This window comes from Betta splendens, chromosome 13, assembly GCF_900634795.4.
Source record: "Betta splendens chromosome 13, fBetSpl5.4, whole genome shotgun sequence".
Classification (NCBI taxonomy): domain Eukaryota; kingdom Metazoa; phylum Chordata; class Actinopteri; order Anabantiformes; family Osphronemidae; genus Betta; species Betta splendens.
This window is the reverse complement of record NC_040893.2, coordinates 17,461,594-17,484,959: the sequence shown is the minus strand read 5'-3', so window position 1 is coordinate 17,484,959 and position 23,366 is coordinate 17,461,594. Positions and strand designations below refer to the sequence as shown.

At 43.6% G+C, this 23,366-nt stretch overlaps 2 protein-coding genes across 7 annotated transcripts; both read left to right on the top strand.

The window, feature by feature from the left end:
• Positions 1-3,127: 3,127 nt before the first annotated feature.
• Positions 3,128-9,802, top strand: spartb (spartin b). 3 transcript variants are annotated; one of them, XM_029172053.3, is made up of 8 exons: positions 3,128-3,260; positions 3,971-4,749; positions 5,552-5,749; positions 6,950-7,091; positions 7,193-7,387; positions 7,476-7,634; positions 7,703-7,793; positions 8,758-9,802. In XM_029172053.3, exons 2-8 carry the CDS (start codon positions 3,976-3,978, stop codon positions 8,960-8,962), a joined length of 1,764 nt encoding a protein of 587 aa, XP_029027886.1. In that variant the 5' UTR covers positions 3,128-3,260; positions 3,971-3,975; the 3' UTR covers positions 8,963-9,802. The 3 variants fall into 3 exon arrangements, with proteins under 3 accessions (XP_029027886.1, XP_029027888.1, XP_029027885.1); XM_029172055.3 differs by lacking the exons at positions 3,128-3,260; positions 8,758-9,802 and adding exons at positions 3,356-3,595; positions 7,972-8,438; XM_029172052.3 differs by lacking the exon at positions 3,128-3,260 and adding an exon at positions 3,362-3,595.
• Positions 9,803-10,113: 311 nt separating this feature from the next.
• On the top strand, positions 10,114-23,289 carry LOC114868484 (serine/threonine-protein kinase DCLK1-like). Of its 4 annotated transcripts, none has more exons than XM_029172120.3 (17): positions 10,114-10,244; positions 10,991-11,259; positions 11,500-11,882; positions 11,973-12,319; positions 16,581-16,680; positions 17,015-17,131; positions 17,316-17,410; positions 17,732-17,816; positions 17,922-18,091; positions 18,267-18,386; positions 18,466-18,612; positions 18,756-18,889; positions 19,020-19,097; positions 19,239-19,335; positions 19,467-19,547; positions 19,680-19,793; positions 21,361-23,289. In XM_029172120.3, exons 3-17 carry the CDS (start codon positions 11,522-11,524, stop codon positions 21,565-21,567), a joined length of 2,253 nt encoding a protein of 750 aa, XP_029027953.1. In that variant the 5' UTR covers positions 10,114-10,244; positions 10,991-11,259; positions 11,500-11,521; the 3' UTR covers positions 21,568-23,289. The 4 variants fall into 4 exon arrangements, with proteins under 4 accessions (XP_029027953.1, XP_029027952.1, XP_029027955.1 ...); XM_029172119.3 differs by having other exon boundaries at positions 10,953-11,259; XM_029172122.3 differs by lacking the exon at positions 10,114-10,244 and adding an exon at positions 20,711-20,784 and having other exon boundaries at positions 11,040-11,259; positions 21,361-21,418.
• Positions 23,290-23,366: the final 77 nt, after the last annotated feature.

Here is a 23,366-nt window from a genome sequence, read left to right as displayed (position 1 = left end):
TCAGTCCATGCTGTAGCTGTCAGACTGTGGTTCTGCTGCAGGAAAACACCAGATATAAACAACTTATCGAGCTTAAGTCGCGTGTTTAACGCCCCGTTTGCACTAATGAGAGTCTGTGCCAGGTTTCGCAGCTGTGCTAAAAGCGGGTGAAAGCTGTTTCTACCTGCTTCAGATCCTCGTGACCTACATTACAGCCTGTAATTTCAGTGCCTGCCAACCATGAGATGTATCATTAGGCCTCGTCACCGTCATCAATCACATCTGGCATTTTGTCCATAAGATGGGAAGAAGCACGCGATCAGAAGATAAAAAATCTAAGAGAGGCCGTGGTTTTATCATTTTTCAAAAATGTGGACTAGAATATAATTACATACAACAGCATAGATTATAAAATATGGACTTTTATATAGAAGTTGAATAAAACCTGAGATCCATTACTGTCGTAGCTAAACCCAGGTCTGAGATCGTAAACTAAACAAATAAGTGAGGAGCATGAATCTGGCTAATCATTAAATGTAATGTGCATTTGATGCGATGTCATTAAACTGAAGACCAACAGTCTAGGAAAATAGGAGGTCAAGGAAAACTCCAGGGAAGCTGGAACAAAACATGATTAACTGTAGGACTGTGGAGCAGAGCGGAGCTGTGCAATCATGTCCAGCCTGCGTTCGCCTCCAGCTGCTGAATTCTTCTATAAATAAGTAAATGGCGGCATTTGGAGCGGTCCGATAAGGTTCTTATGCAACAAAGCATTAATGTCGACTCAAATTCCATGAATTTAAATTGACTTGAATAACAGAGGTTCAGTAAAAGCCGCACCAGCGCTTTGAGTTTTAGTTGCCTCTCGTTTCGCGTGAACCAAAAGCACGTGCGCGTCCTTTAATCGCCGGCCGCGTCGCGTCAGTGTTCCACACTTCCCACAGACGACTGGGAAAACTCCAGTCTGCTGGTTCTGCACCAGAACGCTGACGGGCCGTTTCGGGTTCGCTGAACTTCTGACGGGGTCTCTTTGCGCGACGCAGCTGCTGATGCACGAGAGCAACAACAACTTGAAAAGGCCCGAGCGCCTCCTTTATCCTGTTTATTCTTTGCAGCAGCACAGAACCGGCGCTGACGGCTCCTCGTGCTTTCGTTTCGCCCCAGTGGGAGGAACCCACGCCGGCTTCTATTCACGGCTTCTATAGATTATTTTCAGGCGTCCAGCAGTGTAAAGGTCACATATGCTGCTCACATGTGCACCAACGTGAACAGCAGAAGACATGTACCAGCAGCTCCTCCTCGTCGCAGACATAACTGGCTGCAACGCGCCGTGAAACCGGGCAAATTTACAACTCCCTTATGGAGCTTCATCTGGCAAAATAATCACCCGTGCCCAGATACGCGGGGACGAGGCCTCGCAGCCGACGCCGTCGGTCCAGAACGCGTACCGTTCAGCAGTAAGTGCTATGGAGCTGCCAAGTCAAAGCGGTTGTGCAGCAGCAGCGTGTGTGGAGCGTGTCCGGTCTGGTCCCCGTCAGACTGAGGATGAGACTGGTGTTTATCACATGCCTTTCTCCAGACTCAGCGACTATCTGGACTCAGGCAGGAGCTGAAAGGAGAGGCTCCTTAGTTGATGCTGCTGGCGTTTCTGTTTGGACCCCGTGTGCTTAAAAATAGGACGTTTATTAGTCACTGCGTTTGTGTTCGTTTCAAGCTGTGTCCTAATCACTTCCATCCCCGGAGAAAATGCTCAAACCGCGAGGTTGCGAGGCGTCTGATGAACATGAAGCAGTGGAAACGCGGCTCTTTTTTCCATCTGTGATAGTGAAGGGTCTGGCGCCCTCTGCAGAGTTTACCCTCAGCCGCTTGAACCGGAGTTAAGAACAAAGCTGACGATGAGTCTCCATCACATGACGCTTAAAGAGTACAACAGCCCTCGAAATGAAACTAAAAAACATGTTTTTCAGATCTGTAACAATTTACATGATTTGGATGAAACCACAGCTGTGTTCCTGTCACTCTCCATTCTACGTTCCTGGGAACTCTTGCTAATGAGCCATCAAACATACATATTTTTTCAATTATGTGCAACAACTGTTTAAACAGTGGGAACATTGTCAAACAAACACATTGCGTCAATCACTCTCAGGAATGTTTGTTTTTTTCCAATCTTATCTTGTGACTCGGCTCTGGTAATTAGATTTATCAGCCTCAGGACGCTCAGGACTCATGGGAAGGCCACATAAACGGGCGGTGTAGTGAACTAATTAATCTGGCTCATGTTAGCTTTTGGAAAAAAAAGACTAAAGGAAAAGATCTAAGGCTTGACGTCACGTGTATGAGCTTTGGATTCTGCCTTTTATCCAGCTACGTGCTGCAAATCAACTGATTAATGGCAAAATCACACAGAGGCTGTGCAAAAGTGTTAGTTTTAAAGACACAGGGATGCAATGTCAATGTTTTTCACATACTGAAAACCCAAATGAAGGCAGAAACCCCCACAAGAAAGCAGCGGCTGCAGGAAAAGCCTGAAGAACACCGTGTTATATTTTGAAAGGCCTTACCGGAAGTGAATTATTGATATCGTGTTTTTCTTTGGCTACCTTGACAAAGAAAATGGCGTAATTACCCAGTGTGGCCACAAGAGGGCAGTGTATACGCCTGTTTTAAATGCTTTTACATGCTTCATGCTGCATTTCAAGCACCCAAAACGATACTTTAGTAGTGGAGCAAAACTAATATAGTAATAATTAATTCAGAGTATTTGTATTTATTGTACAAGACATAGGTTGATTGGCTTCTCTCCATTGCCCGTAGGTGTGAGTGTGTGAGTGAGTGGTTGTGTGTCTATGTGTTGCCCTGCGATGGACTGGCGACCCATCCAGGGTGTACCCTGCCTCTCGCCCGTAGCCAGCTGGGATAGGCTCCAGCACCCCCGTGACCCCGCACTAGGGAGTAAGCGGTTCAGAAAATGGATGGATGGATGGATGGATGTACAAGACATGTAGGCATTCTACTTTTCTGTTGATAATTATCAACAGCTTTAATATAATAGAATGGTCTCTAGATAACAAGTATTAGGACGTTTTGTACCGGTTCTCATTGTTGTTGTTGTTTCTTGCTTCCTTGCGGTTCGCTTGGAGACACTTAAAGTAATAGCATACAATATGTTTAAGTAGTTACTGAATGGTAATGATAGTCAGATATGCACTGGCGTTAGTTTAATCGTTTATTGTTTTGCAGTTTTGTGTTGTGGCCACTAGGCGGCCCTAAAGACATAGGTGAGTAGAAGTAGTAAAGAACGGTCGAAGCTGTTATGTTAGCAAACCGTCTTCCAGCTAGTACTTTCAAAATAAACTACAAGCTTAATGCTAGGCGTGTTCATCGACACATCCGGCCACAGTACTTTTGCTTTGAAGGGTTAAAATCCGGCGGCTGTCATGAGTTGTGACGCAACTTTGCTGTGTACACAACAACACAAAGTCACAACTTGTTGCTGGTCAAAGTTTACGCCGTTTGCCCAGATAGCTGGCGACAAGCGCGTTGCTAACATTGGCTAAGAGGAAGCTAACGGCTAAGTCGGGCGAAGCGGACGTTCCAACGTGTCGCTCTCAGGGTAAGTTCAACGTGGATAAAGTTAGCTAGCTGCTAAGAAGTTAGCTCATAGGCAACTCGCTATACGTGATGCCGGTTAGTCTGTTTATTCATTATCAGCGCAGTTTCATGTTGCTTTGGGCTGTAAGTGAAGGTAAATCAGGTAAACGCACGTCAGGAGTCGTGAGTTCGTAGTTTGCTTTATGTGATCGCAGCCAAATCTACTAAATTACAGCCTCATAAAGAACGAATAGTGTTTAATGCGCGTAATAACTATTAAGCTGTGTGGCATCAATTGCAAAAATAAACGTATTTAAACCTGAGCTGTATTGTGAATGACGTCACCAAGCCATGCTGCGTCGCTCATAAATGAAGTTAACTGTGCGTCTGGTTTCAGAGGGAATGGAGAAAGCTAAACAGGATGCCTTCGACAACGCCAGGCTCCAGGTGATCAAAGATGGCTACGAGAGGGCCTTCGAGTGCCTCAACACAGGGCTGACGGCGGACGAAGCCGGGGACAGGGCGCGGGCCCTGGAGCTGTACAGGCGCGGGCGGCAGCACCTTCTCCGGGCCATCAGCGTGCCGTCGCAGGGGGAGGAGTGCGTGGGCAGCTCCTGGGACTCGGCCCGACAGATGCAGCAGAAGATGCGGGAGACGCTGGACAACATCACCACCCGCCTGGCCATCCTGGAGACCAGCCCGGACCGCGGGGCTGCGCCTGCAGGCGGCTCCGCGGGGGGTCTCTACCCGGAGCTCCCCGCGGACGAGAGGCCGCAGAAACGAGGACCCCCGACCCTGCTGTCCTCCGGCGGCGGCGGCGGCGGCGTGCTCCCCCTCTCACCCACCCGGCAGCTGTCGCTCCCAGCTGAGGAGCCTCCAGCCTACTCGCCCCAGGCCGCCGAGGGCCACCTCTCCATCTCCTACGGAACGGACACCGGGGAGATGTCGCTGGTGGGCGACGGCTTCTACGGGCGCTCGTCGCCCTCCACGGCGTCTGCCCCGAGCGTGGGCGAGGACGGGGAGGAGCTGCTCTACATCCCCCACGGCGTGCAGATCTTCTTCGTCACGCCCGAGGGCCACGTCAGCGCCCCGTCGTACCCCGGGTACCTGCGGCTGGTGAGGTTCACTGGGGACCAGTCGGGCGCGGGGCCGGACCGACCGCCGGCTTTCCTGCAGGTGAGACTGAAGCCCAGAGGAAAGCGCTGCCTGGGCTGATGTAACATAACGGTGTCACCAGCTCTTTCTGCTTTCTTTTAGCCTTTAACCTAATTTTGCTACTTGTCTGAGTCATCATTAGGGGGAGGGGGGCTCTTAATGACCCCTTCTTGTTGCACTCTGGACTTGATCATGTGAGTGCTGTTTACTTGTCCTCAACTTAATGACTTTGCTGGGAAGCCACAGATAAGAATTACTAAGACTTTTAATTTGGTGCACTTTCACCTCTTTGACAAACCACTCTAATGCTTCAGTGTAAAACCTCATATTAACTCTGCACATTGAAGCTTTGCCTTTGTTCTGTTGGCGCAGCGTCCTGTTTTCCTGTTGGTCCCACAGCATTTATCGCTGCTGTCTGTTTAAGCCACTAATTGCACTGACGTAAGAACGTCAGGAGATTGAAATGTGACTCATTGGGGAATTTCCCAGGTGCTGCAGCGAGTGGGAGACATCAGTGACTCACCAGTGCAAGTGATTATCTAAATCCTACTAGCACGATTATGCCCTGTAATCCTGTTAGACATGGAGCAGTCAGAGGAAGGCTGTGTCCTCTGGTTTGTCTACTGTCAGACGCCTCCCAGTGTTGCACTAATCAGAATAAAGCACATATAACAGGGTTTAAAACTTGATTTAACTTGATGTTCTTGTCTCCCATTCCATCTAATACCATTGTATTTTGCTGGCATCCTAAATGTGTGTATTTCTGAACAGATTCTGGCTGTTGCGTTTCTATTTTCTGAACTTCCTCATGCGTCCCCTGCAGGTGTGTGACTGGCTCTACCCTCTCATGGCCCTGGACTCGCCGGTGCTGCTGTGTACCACTGGGGTGTTCATGTTTCCGGACATGATGGCCCCAGCTCCAGGCTACTACGTGGGGGTGGTGCTGTCCTCCGAGCTGCCGGCTGCAGACAGGGAGGTGTTCAGAGACCTGCTGTCCCAGATGACAGATCTGAGGGTTCAGGTCAGTGTTGCAGTGTGGGGAGATATGTCACAACACAACACATTGGCTCACTGTGTAAAAAAATAAATTGAGCCTATTTATTTGAATGCACATAAATACAAGTGATGTGCAGCTTTATCCCAACATACATCTGGAATTTGCTTATAGTGATTCACATTTAAATAAATAAGCATTTCACAATTCCAAGAATTGTGACATAATGCTTTTTAGCAAATCCTCCTGTGCCAGTGATGGGCACATGAAGCTGATATAGGCTAATTGCAGTCACCATCAGTCATGTGAAACTGTGATCTTCATTTTCTGTATCTTTCAAAAGCGGAGATCCTATTTTTATTTATTTAAAGTCATAAGTTCTGTGTTGAAATGCAGTTAAAAGTTCAACATGATGCAATTGGTAGTTAGCGTCTGATTTCTGAGCTGTGTTGCAGTCCTCAACACCCTTTACCCCAAATACAAAACACAAACAAGTTGTGCAGGCATCTAAAACTGTCTCAGTGAGGACGTTCAAGGATAAAGAAGTTGCTGCTTATGCTCTATTATGAGTCTTGTTTCGGGCTGCTGTAAAACTCCTGATAACTTCTGAGCTGGCACGCGCCCCCACATTACCCCTGCCTCAGCATTGTGGGGATTTGAAACAAGCAGGTGAGGAGAATTAATCAGTTATAATACTCTTATCTGCAGCAGTAAGAACAACCTCAGAGCTTCGGCTAAAATAGAAGTGCCAGTTCAGTCATGATGGAGCTAGAGACGCAGTCTCAGATCGATGCCAAGCAAAGTCATGTCTGATGAGTACGGGCAGACTTGTCAGCTTCTCTGATGGACTTGGTTCCCTATCAGCAAGTAGGCACCTTTTTCATTTTTCTTACGACCTTTAGCACCGTTTCAGGCTTTTTTAACCTCCTAGAAAACTTGAGGTGGTTTTGCACAAAAGGAGACTTTTGTTTTCTTACTGCAGAGACGTTTTAAAATAACGCCGTCTTTGTTGCAAACAATCACAGCGTTGTAATTTGAAAAGGCAACCTAATGAGAGGAGCTATTGTGCCAGTTGGTGGGTTTCTGCGAGTCGAGCATCTGAATGGAGATGTGTGCAGCTTGCACAAAGCAGCAGACAAGATGCACCGACATTTTGACTGACAGCAGTTGTTATTATCAAACTGTTGACTGTTCTACAGCATCTAATCAATGTGTGTGTTTGGCCAGGCCCAAGATGAAGCTGAAGAAAGCATTAATCTTGGTAAAAAGGTGCTCATCTCCACACCCGAAGACGCTCAGCCAGAACCAACCGAGGAGGAAAAGTCTCTGCCCGAGTGGAGCGAGAAGGTGTCAAATGGGATCCTGACAGGTGAGGACTTGTTTTGCTTTTACACTTCAATATACTCACACAAAAAGTAAAGATCTGAATAGAGGTCGGCGCCTGCGTATGTGATCCTGCTGAACTTTCAGGTGCGTCCTGGCTCAGCTGGGGCCTGGTGAAAGGAGCCGAGTTCACGGGGAAAGCTATTCACAAAGGAGCATCCAAACTCAGAGAACACATCACTCCAGAGGACAGACCCACCCAAGTGAGCCCCACGGTCACCAAAGGCCTCCATGTTGCCAAGCAGGCGACGGGAGGAGCTGTCAAAGTCAGCCAGTTCCTAGGTGACCAACTCTTCTCCAGTCAGCGTGTTGTTCTGACCTTGGCCATTTGGCAGTGGACCTCTAATTGGGTAATGCTGTGTCACTGCAGTGGACGGGGTGTGTACCGTTGCTAGCTGCGTTGGCCGGGAGCTGGCGCCGCATGTGAAAAAGCACGGAGGCAAGCTGATTCCCGACTCCATGAAGAAAGACAAGGATGGGCGGTCCAACATAGACGGAGCCATGGTGGTGGCTGCCAGTGGAGTGCAAGGTGGACTTCACGCTCTTAATATGTGTTGTCACATGCGCTAAGTTGCTTAGCGTGTAAATTCTCCCCAGGGTTCGCCACCATGTGGACTGGTTTGGAAGTAGCAGCGAAGAACATCGCTACCAATGTAGCGTCAGAAACAGTCTCCACTGTAAAACACAAGTAAGTCGTACCTTCCATCTGTAGTTTTGATGCTGACTCCTAAATGTACAGGTTCAGTTACTGCCCATCACTGCTTGCTCAACACATTTCCCTTGTGTTTGCTGCAAATGACATGCAGCGTTATTTAAGCCCAAACAAACATGCACTCACTAATTGTCCTCTCGTATTTGCTTTGCAGATTTAGGGGTCTACAAAGCGTCTTTGACCCACCCAATGAGAAGTCATGACTTACTGTACTAATTACACACAACATTTAAACTCCTAACACCACTAATCACGAGCATGAGCCTCTTCTGGGGAATGATTTGGCTCCTGCATTAAGCACTAAGTCATCTCTGGTGTGGCACTTTACTGCCTTTCCCCATGTGGTAGTTCACAGAATTGTTTGGCTCTGACTACATTTCTAAAATCGTCTCAGTCATAATTGGCCCTATTTCTGGTCCTCACTGGTTTCTCCTACAGTATTATTGTATAACTTGGTAATACATGTTAAACATTGAGGGAAATATTTACACACTGTAGTTGATTATTTCCACAGTATTGCAATATCGGATATATATTATAAGATAATATGAACTGTCAGTTTTCTTTAGACAGTTTGTCCATTTTAGAATAAGGACATTTATAAAGCATATAATTAACTACCCAAAATACCCAAACATTTCCATCTGGCTTTTTAATTAAAGGTTCTATAAATTCTGTTTCAGTAGACACCAATACTGTATACTGTGGAAAAATAACTACACCCAGCATGTAAGATTGGTCTGTTGGTGTCACCCACCCACACTTTTCTGAATCCCTGTGGAAAAGCAATTACATTTCAGATTCTGGCAGTCAGATATTTGGCATTTGCTTGGGTGAAATCTGCAAGCGGCATGTCATCTCTGCTCTTATTCCTCTGCATATTAATTATTTCTACCCGCCTCTCCATCTGACCTCTCACTTAAACTCACTTCTGATAAAGGTATGGGGCAGCAGCAGGACAAGCCACAGATCACGCTGTCAATTCAGCCATCAATGTCGGTATGACTGCCCTCAATATTGACAACCTGGGGATCAAAGCAGTGGTGAAGCGGACTGGGAAGCAGACGGCACAGGCCCTTCTGGAAGATTACAAGCTTCAGGAAAAACCAAAGAACGGGAATCAACTTGAGAAATCAGACAAATAACCTGTATTGCACTATACTGCCTTATTCTCCCATTGATGCCTTACAGCATTATTTGTATTCTTCTGTCAAATAAGTCTATATTTAAATTAATTATTTATATACATATCTTCTATATTTACAACAGGAATACTGTTATATATACATTTCATATACTAATACAGCTTCTAAGCACTTTAATATTATATAAAATCTGGTAGAGGTACAGAAGCCTAAATTAAAATAATTCATGAGGCACAGGGTAACATCCAGTGATCATTTAACTTGGATGCAACAGCTCAACTGCACTTTGTAGTAAAAAAAGTGTTGAATTGTTGTAGAGTTTAGACTGAAATCGCTCCTTATTGTAATGAAGTGTCTTTGTGTGTGTTGTTTTCCTGACATTGTGTGAATTATTTGTGTTTTCAAGACGACTGATAAAAATGTCTGTGTGATGATGCACTATACTGCTTACTGCTGTACTGTTTGAAGGTATCACCTGCAAATATCCCTCAATTTGAAAAAACGCTTTGTAAACATGTAGCCTTGTCTGTGGGCTTTTAAGCATTTGTCAGACCTACAGTAGCAAGTTTACCCTGTGAATGATAATACTAAATTATATACTAAACTGCTACAATCTGCTGTACTGCCTTGTGTTTCCATTAATTTGTATTAGTATGTTAATATTTAAATATTTAATATAAGTGTTTATTTCAATGAACAATTTAACACAATGTAAATTTTGAAGTGATCTAATCAGGTTTGCTACGTTTCTAACTTAAGCTCTGACTCCAGGTGCTCACTGAGGTTTCTTCATCACCAGAGATCACGCTTTACTGAAAAAAAATAAAATGGTTGAATTTTTACGTGAAGTGATTTGTCTTATGTAAAGTAAGAGAGTCGTAGCTTTGAGCAGGGGGGCGCTAAGTGTGTGCGGTAGCGCCACCTAGTGGTTTTATGTTTCGAAACACGTTACCTGAAAAACTTTAAACTTTAAATTTCAGATTGAAATTGCTTTATCGGCTAAAACCTGGATAGTCCATATAATTTTTCAGTTTAAAAATAATGAAACTTAAGGAAATTAAAACGTAGTGAGTAACATGTTTAATTTACATATAGATTTATACTATACGGTGTAATGTGTAATTATGGTTAAAGGTGTGAAAAATAGAAAGTAGAAATTAAAAGTAGAAAGAAAAGTCATCCCATCGGCGGAGAACACGCTGACCATCATTTTAAGACACTTTAGTGGAACAGCACGATCAGCAAAGTGGGCGCAACCCGTCCGACCTTCAGGATGAGCCAGGTGAGGCTGCAGCTGGACACGAGCCCTGCAATAAACCAATTGTTTATAGTGGTTTTAGCAAGTTAGAAAATGCTGAGATTCCAAAAAAGTTTGGCCGCGGTTACTATTGCATCCACGGGTCGATCCACTGAGATAATCTTGTATCGAAGTATCGCTGCACTTAAAATAATTAGCACGAGCCGAGGCCACCCATGCACGAAGCCTACCGTTAGCCGGCTAGTGCTAATGTAGCTTAGCCAGCTAACGCCGGTTGTCTCTCGCTCGACTAGTAAAGAAGTTACAGGAATAAATGCAACAAGACGGGCTGAATAGTAGCAAGTGTTTGTGATGTCATTCACTTTTAACTTGTTATTACAAAAGTGCAAAATTTAGAAAGAGCGCACACACCTCCGTACAGGTGTGGACCTAGCTGTTAGCTTAGCTACCGACTGCGTGCGCTCTACCTGTAACTTGCGTTAACTACTTGTCTGCGTTCCATTATTTAGCAAATGCGGTTAAGGGCATTTTTATAATAACAGTAAAGCGCAGAATTGCAGATTTAGTTCACCTTTCGTTCTGAAGTAGCAGCACTTGACATATTCTAAAATATTATATTTCTAGATTAGTGCCTAAACGTCTCTAGTTTTGTAGCTACCGCGCTCATTTGAACTGTTTTATGTAGTTATAAACCGTTACATTTCCAAAGTGTGGGTTTATATATTTGATCAGCTCGACCTCGGCGCGAACGCGCATCCCATTCACTAAAGGGGTCCGCGAGTACGCGCTCTGACAGCAACGTGCACGAGCAACGCCGGCACTCGAGCGGACCGGTGTAAATCACCGCAATGGCGGAGAGGGGAGGGCGGAGGACACCGGCTCCGGCTCAGCCCTGCCTCCCTGCTGCATGTGAGCGCAGCAGAGTAGACGCACGAGAGGCAGCGGCAGCATCACACAGGCAACAAAGGGACGCATGGTCCATCCAAGGCATCACATTATTAGACGAGCCATTTTGATTGCATCTATTCTCACTTCAAAGGTAAGACAGCTTTACGAGACCATGCGTTCTTTATCAATGTATTAACAGTGTCCTCTAAAGATAAGATTTTAATGGAGCATGGTTATAGTCATGCTTTCTCTGTCCACAATAGCTGCATTTGAACTGCCTTCATTTATCCTACATATACTGGGTGTGACATGCTCCTCCATAACGCGTGTACTCGTGTCAGGTGTGGTGTGTTCAGTGGAAGCGTGTAAGTGCTCCTTCTGCTCTGTTCAGGGTGTGATAGCGCTGCACAGTCATGGAGCTGGAGCACTTTGACGAGCGGGACAAGGCTCAAAGGTACACCCGGCGGGGTTCACGGGGGAACGGCCTCCCCAGCCCCACTCACAGCGCCCACTGCAGCCTCTACAGAACCCGGACGCTGCAAGCGCTGAGCTCGGAGAAGAAGGCCAAGAAGATCCGCTTCTATCGCAACGGGGACCGCTACTTCAAGGGGATCGTCTACGCCGTTTCTCAGGAGAGATTCAGGTCTCTGGAAGCACTCCTGGCCGACCTCACAAGGAGTCTGTCAGATAATGTCAACTTGCCCCAAGGGGTGCGGACCATATATACCATTGATGGGACCACAAAGATCACCAGCATGGACCAGCTGGTGGAAGGTGAGCACTGATTGTGTGTGTAGGTTGAGTAAATATACTACTATCTACAGTCTGTGGCTTGTCTTGATGTTGTTTTTATTGTCATTACAGGGGAGAGCTATGTGTGTGCATCCATAGAGCCCTACAAGAAGGTGGATTACACGAAGAACGTCAACCCTAACTGGGCGTTGGGCGCCAGGACGGCTGTGGCTGCCCGCGACCCTTCCTCTCTCGGTAGTTCCAAGGCTGGATGTGCAGAAAGCCGAGAGAGCAGGGACTTCATCAGGCCCAAGTTAGTGACCATCGTTCGCAGTGGGGTGAAGCCCCGCAAGGCTGTGAGAATATTACTCAACAAGAAAACGGCGCACTCCTTTGAGCAGGTCATGACTGACATCACAGACGCCGTAAAGCTGGACTCTGGAGTTGTGAAAAGGCTTTATACTATTGACGGCAAGATGGTAGGTGTCAATCGTCTTCATGCTCCTCACATCTGTTAACTCACTTCAAAACTCCTAATATTAATGAAATGAGACATACTGTAAGTTACAGTACTTGTCCAGTGTCTTTGGAAGCTCACGCCTTGGTGTAATTTTGCTGTGGGTTTTAACATATGATGGTTACACATAGAAATAAGCAGTGTAGCATGGTAGACTACAGGTGCTTAAGCTCCTTGCATGTTTGTTGCCAGGATGGGTCCATGCACGTTCTGTGCCATACGTGCATTATTCAAACTGCTCTAAACTATGACTTTAAAACTGCAATTATTCAATCAGGAAAACTTTATGTGCCTCAGGTTGAGAAAGGGACACTGTTTCACTTACAGGTATTGTGCCTATCTTGGTTCATGTATGCTTCACATCCGTTTTTGTAGCTTTGTCCCTCACAGTAAAAGTTTAGGCTCAGCCTTTTTCAAAATCATGTACTAGTAGTACATGATTACTACAGAAGACTAACTTCTGTTAATGCAGGCGATCTGTCCTAGTCTTCTACTTTATGTCTATTGCTCCTTTTCCCAGGGGGTTCTAAAATGTGATGGGGATTGTTTCTAAATGTGTTGTTAGAAATAGGTTTCTAGGTCTTCATTTTATTCTTTTTATATAAAGTAATTATCAAAAATATATTTGTCAATTACATTATGGTTGATGGGCTGATTTTCATACTGTATGTGGTACCTTTTTGTATATAATTGAGCCAACCAACTAGTTACTGGACATCCCACAGAGTTGAGGAACAGGTTTACTTTCAGAGCCATCACCTGCGCTCTATATTAGTATCCTTATCAGAAAATTAGTTTTTTTCCTCTGATGGTTTCTATGGTGACATGGTTGCTAAGGAACAGCCTCTGCGGCAGAGCGGTGCAGTAGTGATGTCAGGCCTGTAGGTGTGATGTGAAAGGGTTCATGGATGCAGTGCTTAGTCTGGCAGCCGTCTAGGCACATGCATGATGCTGTACACCTGGCAGCTAGCTGGAGCACGTGCTTGAGCTCTCGTCCCAGCATGGGCCTCGTTGTAGAGGCGTATGAAGAGAGCAGTTGGGATTTCAAACAATAATAAAAAGACCTAATTCAATTTTAGGTTTAGTGAAGCATGAATGGAGATGAAATTACAGTTTATTAAAAGCAGATTGTCAAGACTGAAAGTAGAGCATGATATTTCTTCTCTGCTAGATTTCATTTCCTATTCATTCTAGTGGTTTTGATGTCATCTGTGCCTTCCTAATAATAGGCTATTATATTATGTGCTTGGCAGCGCAGCCCTGTGCTCTAGTTTGCGGGGGTTTTTTGTACCTCTTCTCATGTTGTGACTCCAGATGGCCGAATAGGCACCCGTTGGAATCAAAGGGCCTGTTTTCAAGGGTGTTTAACCTTTAACAAATGACCTGTTTCTGGCTCTGTGACAGAGGTTGACTGCTAATTGTTTGGTTTGCTTGTTTTATCCACAATGTTCAATTTGCCAATTTCAAATGCAACCATCTCATTAGCCAGAGGTTTTATTCAGATGGAGGCTGAGTGTGTTTGTGCTTCATTACTATGGTCCCTTCATGCACCACTCTGGAATAGTGCTCTGCCATGAGAGCCAGATCCAACTTTGCCAAATGGATGCGGCAATAAATGGACTTAAGGCGCACTTTGTAAACCTCAGGTGATATGATGAATAAAACATTATTCATTCTGGAAGTACAAATGTACGAGGGAGTGAATAGCAATAGAGAGACGGGCATCCTGGCAGCCAAGTCTTTTGAGGTGAGAGACTGAAATGATCCTGCTGTTATGTGACATGGAGCAGAGCATTTGCATGTGAAAGGGGAAGCAGGCCATGGCCTCCCAGTCACTACTGTGAGGTGAGGTGTGTGTGTGAGCAGTATATAGTTCTGCAGTCATTGGTGAACTTTACATCCATAAGACAGCACTTCCTTCCATCTGAGCCTGTTTTGGCTTCAGTGCATGAAGTGACTTCTAAAGAGCTAAAGAGCCTGTTCATGCTTTGCACTTTAGATGCAGAGCGGTTGTGTAATTTTAGTGAGATGTGCCAGCGAGCAGACACCGGCTTATGCTGCCAAGGCAGTTCTTTGTGATGACCTTGACTCTGTCACTAGGTGCTTTGACCCGCATGTTCCCCCAGTGAATTTCTGTTGGCCTCTGCCCCAGACGTCACGGCTGCACGATTCACTGTGTTTCACTGCCTTCTTGTCCGACTGCAGGAGGACAAGTTGGATCATAAAAGTACCATCATTATAAGTAGAGTTTGTGCTGTTATAGGTAAATTCATATGCAGTACTGCTAACACCATGAGGACTGTGTTCTTATACTGTAGCATGCCAGTTCATTTTTGGAAGTCTCACACAGCAAGATTTGTCATTAGCAGCCATTTTCTCTGAAAAATGTCTGTCTGGTGTGTGAGAGTTAAACATTTTGCACACGCACTGAGCGCTATATATAGAATCCCAGGACTGGGGCATTGTGATTAGGAGTTCTGGCAGTGTGTCTGTATGTCTTGTGCCTGGGTGTGTTGTTATGGATGTCATCATGATGCAGCTCTTTGCTCCCATCACTCAGACCAAACTTGAATTTTGCGGCTGCACATTTTTGAGTCATTTCTTCTGTCTCCTGGACGACTAAACATGTTTACACTACATGCATGCAAGTGTAGTGAATCCAGCATACAACATAGCGGTACGTTTTCTGTAAAGGCATTACTGCAGTGTAGGGGAGCTAACCGAAAAACAAAGTGGAAACCATTGAATATGACTTATCTGTGATTGCTTTTCACTTCAAAGAGCAGTCCTGGCACCCTGCAGAGTTCCATATGTCCACTGGTGCACATTTGTTTCATTCTGCTGTCTTGATCATTGATCTGATTGATTAGCTTTTATATCATACATACATCCCAGTGTTTCCGGGGCATCACTTGCATACCAGAGCCAAAGAAGAGTGTGAGGGTGGGTGTGTATCTGTGTGTGTTAGGGGGATGGTAGACTGATGGAGCTGCTGTGTCACTGAGCCAACAGGGAAACAATCGATACACAGTAACACATTCATGATTTCCCTCACTGTGCTGTTGTTCAGTGTGTTTCAGGTTTTTCTGTTCATAATGTTCTTTATTAAACTACGAAAAAAAAAACTGCGCCTACTGTGAACACTGTACATTTAGTATTTAGTTTTAATGGTTCTGTCCAAATTTGTTTAATTTATCTAACCTTTGCATATTTTCACTCAAAAGAAAATTTAAACTGACACCCAGCAAAGATTCAAAATCAGATTTTAACTTGCGTCACAATGACAATGTGTTCTGTTATTTCATTCTACCTAGACTGAATGTGACATTATGCTGTTGTCTGCCGTTTGTACTGTTCGGTGCTCTTGATATGATCCGACAGCGGCTCTTTAAGCAGCATGTCCATCTTTTTGTCCCCACCTCAGCTGTCTGGTCTCCTTAGCAACGGCTCTCCTCCCTTTGGGATCTCTCAGGTTTTTTTGAGAAGGGGTGAGGGGCAGGAGCTGTCGGAGTGGGGCTTCTGCAGAGAAAACGGTCCATACTATGCCCCCCTCGGTTCTGTTTTTTTTTTTTAATATTTTATGGCTAAATGACCTTTGACTGTTTTTAAAATGTGCTTTTGCTGGAGTTGACTGAAAAAAACATTTTATTCATTTTTCAGATTTTAACATTTCACTATTTGTGTTAAGCATACCGTATTATTAGTAATTTAATATTGGTAATAAATTATTAGTTATTATTAGTACATCGTCTTCTGTAATTATAAATTAGCAACATCTAACATCGGTTCAGATAAAGCCATTTTAAAGATTCTAGTAGTTGAACAGACTGGATGTGCATTCTGTGGCACACTCTGTAATTAAGCCCATCAATAAGCCTTTTGAGGAGAAGGTCAGGACTCTATCAGCTTTGTCATTTATTTATGACGCTGCCTCCTCCTGCATTAATGTGGTAGAGGCAGGCGATCAGCTGCAGTAGCTTAGTCGACCAGTTTCTCTTAAAAAATGAAAACATTTTAGAATTTTTCTTTTGTACTATGGCAGATGTGTGGGTCTTCCCAAGTGTGATGCTGTGTTTAAAGTGAATGCATTTATTTTATTAGAAATTTCAGCATCTTACCACCTCAACTACAGTAGCTCATTGGATTCTTCACATTTTACTGTACATCAACGCTCTTTCTCGATTATGCACTTGAACTAAGTAAATTGTCTCCATTTTTACTAGGTCACCAGTCTGCAGGACTTTTTTGGAGAAGATGATATTTTCTTTGCATGTGGCCCAGAGAAATTTCGCTATCAGGATGACTTTAACTTGGATGAAAGTGGTAGGTGTGCTCTCATTTATGGGTATAGTAATACAGTAACACTCCAAGGGGTTTATATTGCATTCTACAGTGGCTATGTCTGCCACACACACAGCAAAGTCAATAGCGTTCAGTAAACATCCTTCGCTGTGGATGAAGTAAATATTGGATAAGAGTAAACAAAGTGTGTTGTGGTTCTTGGAAGTGTGCAGTAACACCTAATCCATTACTGTTGCAGCTCATTCTTTGAAGTACAGTACATAGAGTAAACGAGCTAGTGTTTTTCAAAACCTTTAGTAGTTTGCTTATAATCATCTAGGAAAAATCCAGTGTTTCTTCTTTTATTTCTCAACAGAATGCAGGGTATCAAAGTCTTCGTCATACGGCCGGCTCCCCACCCTGCAGGGCCGATCGTCCCCAAGAGGGGGTGGGATGTCCCGCAGGAGTAAGTCTCCCTCATCCACTGGTTCAGGTAAATTTATTTCTATGTACTGTAAATAAAAAGAACAGCTGATATATAACCGCTTAAGGATTTTTCTTTTGTATTACTCTTTGTTTTCATTTGGTATTACACTGACATCATAGGTACACAATATGTATTAAAAAATACACTCAACATTATTTCATCTTTATTCTGATTTCTGCTGTATTTCCAGCTAATGGTACTGCAGGGAGTCAGCTTTCCACCCCACGATCTGGAAAATCTCCAAGTCCTTCCCCAACCAGTCCAGCCAGTCTCAGAAGAAGACAGGTAAGGAAAATTAATGAAGAATCAAAAAATATAATGAAAGTTATGAGTTTAGAGTTCTCCTTTTGAATTATATTTCAGTCCTGCTGTCAGCAGTACCGTCATTAATTGATCATATGGCTGGTTTGGCCTGTGTGGTTGTGGAAGATATACTGTGTGTGTGTTGGGGGGCACTAATGCTGGGAAAGGTTTGTATAATGTTAGATTACACTTGTGTTTTTTTATGTAATCTACACTTTGTGGACTGACTGAGTGGAATGAAAGCTGTTGTATGAGCAGGCTGTTACAATAAACTCAATAAAATTTGCATTTCTCTTTTTCCAGGGATCTCTGCACAGTGGTTCTTCCCTGTCTTTAGCATCTACCAAGGTTTGCAGTTCAATGGATGAAGACGGGCCTGGAAGTGAAGGTAAAACACTGCATAGGTCATCAGAATACTGGAGTGAATAAAATCTTAACTTTTTGGAAGTGGCACATGCTTATAGCTTTACTGTTTTCTAATTTTCCTTTTCAGTTGAACCAGTGGATGATTACCCCTCAGTCCCTCCCTCCATAGCAGAAAGGTACAAAGTGGGGAGGGTTTTAGGCGACGGAAACTTTGCTGTGGTCAGAGAATGTGTAGAGAGATCCACTGGAAGAGTTTACGCTCTGAAGATCATCAGCAAAGATAAATGCAGGGGAAAGGTTAGCCCGCGTCTGCTGCTCTTCAAAATTAAAACGTTCTGAAAATGTTTTTTCTTCATATTACTCTGAATATAATATAAAGAAAGTTCACAAATCTCACTTTGCACTATTTTATTAATTTTATGCAAAACCCTAGTTCGCTGTACGTTGGTTATAAACAATCTTTATTATCCAGGAACACATGATCCAGAGTGAAGTAGCAATCCTTCGCCGTGTAAAACATCCCAACATCGTACTTTTAATTGAAGAAATGGACACACTTGGTGAACTCTATCTCGTTATGGAGTTGGTTAAGGTACTACACACGTCTTGTATGTAAAACCATTTAGCATCATTAGACCTCCGATAACTAGCTGCTGTTTTTCCTTTTACAGGGGGGTGATCTCTTTGATGCCATCGCCTCTTCAAACAGATACACAGAGCGAGATGGCAGCTCCATGCTGTTCAATTTGGCAAGTGCCATCAAGTACCTCCACAGTCTCCATATTGTTCACAGGGACATAAAACCAGAAAACCTGTTGGTAAGTTCACAGCCTTGAGTTAGAGTAATTAGAGCTGCATTCTGAAATGCTTCCATCGTCTCTCCTGAAATAATAGATTTGATGTTTTAACTTCTGAATTTAGTTCATGAGCATTTTTGTTTGTTGTTGTTTGTGACACACAGGTCTATGAACACCAAGATGGAAGTAAATCTCTGAAGCTAGGTGACTTTGGCCTAGCCACTGTCGTCAACGGACCACTCTATACTGTGTGTGGCACACCCACCTATGTAGCACCAGAGATCGTCACTGAGACAGGGTGAGTCAGAGGAGGAATCATCAGACGAGAAGTAGGACATCTGTGGGGAAAAAATGGATCATCCTGCAATCTATAATCCTGTTTAAAAATTCTCTAGGTTAATGCTACTTGTGTCTCTTATCAATCACAGATATGGTCTTAAGGTTGACATTTGGGCTGCTGGCGTCATCACTTACATACTGCTGTGTGGCTTTCCTCCTTTCCGTGGGTATGTGCTCATGTCAAGTGATTTACATGGGGGATGATGTGGAACCTTAAATCACAGATCAGAAATGTTTGCAATGTGATATTAATAGACGATTATGTGTAACTGAGGGAGCTTTCTAAAAGACTGTTTAAATATCTACAGCTGTGGTGAGGATCAGGAGGCTCTCTTTGAACAGATTTTGAGAGGCCAGCTTGAGTTCCCTGCACCATACTGGGATAATGTGTCTGACACTGCCAAGGTTTGTGTCTGGAAGTGTTTTTCTTATCTGTGCACTTCATGCTTCATGTGAAACACCCGGGTCTATCAGCGATTATTGGTGGCATGTGTACTTCCTGTTATATGATCCACGGCTAACATGCATTTCTTTAGGCTCTTATCACTGGGATGCTGCAGGTAGAGGTGGATCGCAGATATACAGCTGCGCAAGTTCTCGATCACCCCTGGGTCAATGTAAGTTTAGTATTTTGAAGTCTGTTCGTAAAGAAAAATCACCTGTACAAAGTTCCAAGTAGCGCTAAGAGAAGAATGCGCAGCCTGTGAGAGCAGGTACAGCTGCTGAGCTTTGTTCTTTGCATTTTTCAGGATGATGGTGTGTCAGAGAACGAGCAGCAGCTGCCTGTGGCTGGGAAAATCAAGAAGCACTTCAATACTGGGCCCAAGCCCAGCAGCACCACGGCAGGAGTGTCAGTCATTACGGTAAGCACTGATCTGCACCTATTCACTGACATCATTAGGTTCAGTTTGGCTCCGTTTAAGGAATCTGCCTCAGGAATGATGCATCAGTCATCTCAAAAGACAAAAAGTTTGAACCACAATGTTTCTTCATTAGGTGTAATATTTGTTGCAAATTATGACTTTTACTTTACATTATTTTTTTTTTATACATTATTTCATTCATCTTCATTTACATGGACTGTCAGCACTGTTTTTAGAAACTGTAACAACGACTAGGCTTTGGTAAATGTGATTAATCATCGACTAACCAGTCAGTTGACTAATTCAGGCCAGTACAGTAATTTTCTTAAATTCTTATTATGCAGCAAAGTTTCGTGTAGGACTGTGAAACCGTTGGGGCTCAATGGTGCTAGTGACTCTGGATAAATTTATTAGGCATAGTTCACAAAAGGCCTAACACCCCCTGGATTTTTGTGTGTGTGTGTGTGTGTGTGTGTGTGTGTGTGTGTGTGTGTGTGTGTGTGTGTGTGTGTGTGTGTGTGTGTGTGTGTGTGTGTGTTAATTTCAATTGTTAATTTAAATTATGATTACAGTACTTTGAGTTTGTACTTTCAACTGAGTTTGGTTAATGCTTTAAAACGTTTAGTTCATGAACATCATGTTGATGTTACTACTGTATACAGTAAATGAAGATCAGCTCTGGCCACTGGAAATCCTCGTTGTTCAACCATTAGACATGGTTATGATATAGTCAGTATCATAAATATTATTGTCTACTCTACATGTTTGTACATGGTACAACATGGTTGAAGCTATTTTTTTCCTGTCTGACATATAATAGAATGTCAGATTTTTTTATACAGTTGTGTCTTAGTGCTAATCAGGTCAGTTATGCTTTTAAGTGATCCTCTGAGTTGCACTCGTCTCTTTCTGCTCAGCCGGACCAGGATTTGACCATCCAGAGGTCAGGGTCTTTGGGCCACTGCCATCATCCAGGATTATACTGGATAAGGTATGACGAAGCATAGTGGTAAAAGCAGTGCTTCCATGGCAGAGTGCTGGCAGTCTCCATTTTTCATCCCCATAGGGTTTGGTCCATTATCAGAGCCTTTCTTCTGCCTCGCCCATTTCCCCTCAGCATATTCATCATTTTATCTTGGTTCTTCTTCGCACTAGTGCTGTGGCCATTTCCATCTGCCCAGTTGTGCAATTTCCTTTTGTGTTCAGCAAAGCAAAGTTATGCATTGATGTGGCAAACTACCTTTTGAGGATGCATTTGACATACAGAATGGAGCAACTGCATTTATGTCATTCAAATGCATTTGCATTTTTTGGATTTTTGAACACCAGGACATTGCCAGACTTCAGACGTTTCTTATTGCTTCTTTTGATTGTCTTTAGCGCTGTAGTATTTTGCAGCATCATAAGATGTTAAACTTTCTTTGTCACAAAGACGTTGGCAGTTTTTTAGAACTGCAAGACGAGCCAGTCTTGGCTCATCTGAATCTTGCTGTTCGTCGGCGTCTTTGAGTGGATTCCACTCCTCGTCTTGTTGTGAACCTAACGGTTGCTGCCGTGTAACCCTCAGACCACGCCACTTGATAAGGAGATGCAAGTTTTCCGACGAAGACGCCACCACCATGTGAAGGCTACGCCCCAGATCCCACAGAGTATTCGTGCCTGCGCCCCCCACAGTGCCAACCCTGGACCTTCCCCGGCTGAATTTACCTCAGAGTCCGAGGACTATTCTCCAAGTTCAGCGGACACTGTCCGTTCACCCACGTCTCCATTCTAACAGCTTCCTGAGAACACAACACCATTCACCTGTTTGTGAAAAGGTAAAAGACAGTGTAGTGCAAACAGGACCATGCTGAAATTGGATGTAGTTTGCCAACTTGGACATTCAAACACTGCTTATTGACCTGTCCTTTTTCTCTCTCGATCTTTTTTTTTAAATACAAAACATGTCTACTAGATGGAGCATGCAACAATTTTCCTTTTTTTTAACAAACGCACTGCAAACAGTTTTAAGCCTTATTGTTATTACTCAAGCCCTTGTTCATTATAGTAATGTAGCGCCCTCCAGTGGTGGATCTTGTTAACTGCAGAGAAGACAAATTTCCACAAAGCACTTTATTGAAAAGTGTAAATGCACGAACACTAATTTTGTGATTCAGTATTCAATACAAATTATCAGCCATATGGACCTAAACATAAATTGTTTAATTGTGGCAGGCTTAATCCAATGTTAAGTCACCTTTCTGATGTACTGTATAACATCACTCTGTGCTGTGGTTATTTAGCTTCTGGTGAACAAACCTTAGACACACTGTTGAATGTGACTTGAAAATGGGAAGGACATGCTGCTATAATGACAGTGGGTGAGGTGGTGCTAGTGTCTGAGCGTTGATGGCCCAGTTTGTGTGTGCTTGAGGATGATTACTGAAACTGTAGATTTGTTACTTGTCTGAGTGTGGTTGTATTCTGCAGTGGTACAGATTAATGTCGGTGCTATGTAGTTATTAGTAGGTGCATGTGTAAAAACCTTGCCTTGGCACATATGGATAAGTGCAATTAGATGTACTGCCCAATAAGCACAGCTTCAGATTTGTCCCGAGTGAGACGGGATCTGTTGTCTGTGTAACCCATAGACACAGTTGGCTCTCGTGCTACCTTTTTACCCAAACAATTGAACATGTTAGTGTACAGTAATTTAACAGTGCTTCCAGTAAAACCCTTCATTTCAGTTCAAACGTATGTATCTGTCCTCTGTGCTCTTCATTATCTGTTAATTCCCCAGAGATCAGATAATCATGGATGAGAATGTCCTTTCCTGTTTTTACACTATAACCTGCATGTCTGCAAAAATGCATCCTGAATCCGTTGTTTCAATGCTCGGTATACATTGACATTGTGAGTTCTCCACTGATGAAAGATGTTAGGTCAGACTACAGTCACACCCCAATAAATACTTGTGTATGTACATATTTAATCAAATGTAAGTCCACACCTTTTTGTTTAAGGGCTTTTTTGTTTGGGAGCTGAGGGGAACGAACCAAAGGAGAAAGCACAAGGAGTGAAATTGTGTATTTGTTTTTCATCCTCCTGAAAAACATGTAATACAGTTTAAGTAAATGGCACTGGGAATGTCAGGAAACAGAGAATGTAAATATTTTATTTTCCATCCTGGTCCTTTTAAGTCAAAGGCTTTAAGTGTTTTCCATCCATCCCTGCTGATTACCTAGATCAAAAGCTGGAGAAGATCCCAGCTTCTTGGTGACTAAACACATCTGCTGCAGGTAAGCAAAGGGATGGATGGAAAACAACTAGACCAGTGGGGCTTGAGGACCAATTTTAATAAACCCTTGTACTGTTACTGACTTATGGACATTATAAAACAATTCAAATATGTAACGACTTTGTTTTCCATATCACAGGGACAATGTTCTAGTAAATCTTCCTACAGTGTACTCTAAGAAATCAAACTTGGGAAATAAACAGGACTTTATTGATTTAATTCCTTGACTGATGGTAAATTTGTGGATCTGTCGTAATACTTCTAGACAGCAGGTGGCAGTATAACACAACACACTG

Bases quoted from the DNA above. Each gene is read 5' to 3' on its own strand.
- spartb (XM_029172053.3), top strand. From the start codon at position 3,976: ATGGAGAAAGCTAAACAGGATGCCTTCGACAACGCCAGGCTCCAGGTG. The intron at 4,750-5,551 runs GTGAGACTGAAG...CGTCCCCTGCAG, and splicing joins GACCGCCGGCTTTCCTGCAG to GTGTGTGACTGGCTCTACCC. The intron at 7,092-7,192 runs GTGAGGACTTGT...CTGAACTTTCAG, and splicing joins GTCAAATGGGATCCTGACAG to GTGCGTCCTGGCTCAGCTGG.
- LOC114868484 (XM_029172120.3), top strand. From the start codon at position 11,522: ATGGAGCTGGAGCACTTTGACGAGCGGGACAAGGCTCAAAGGTACACC. The intron at 16,681-17,014 runs GTAGGTGTGCTC...ATTTCTCAACAG, and splicing joins CTTTAACTTGGATGAAAGTG to AATGCAGGGTATCAAAGTCT. The intron at 19,098-19,238 runs GTATGTGCTCAT...AAATATCTACAG, and splicing joins GGCTTTCCTCCTTTCCGTGG to CTGTGGTGAGGATCAGGAGG.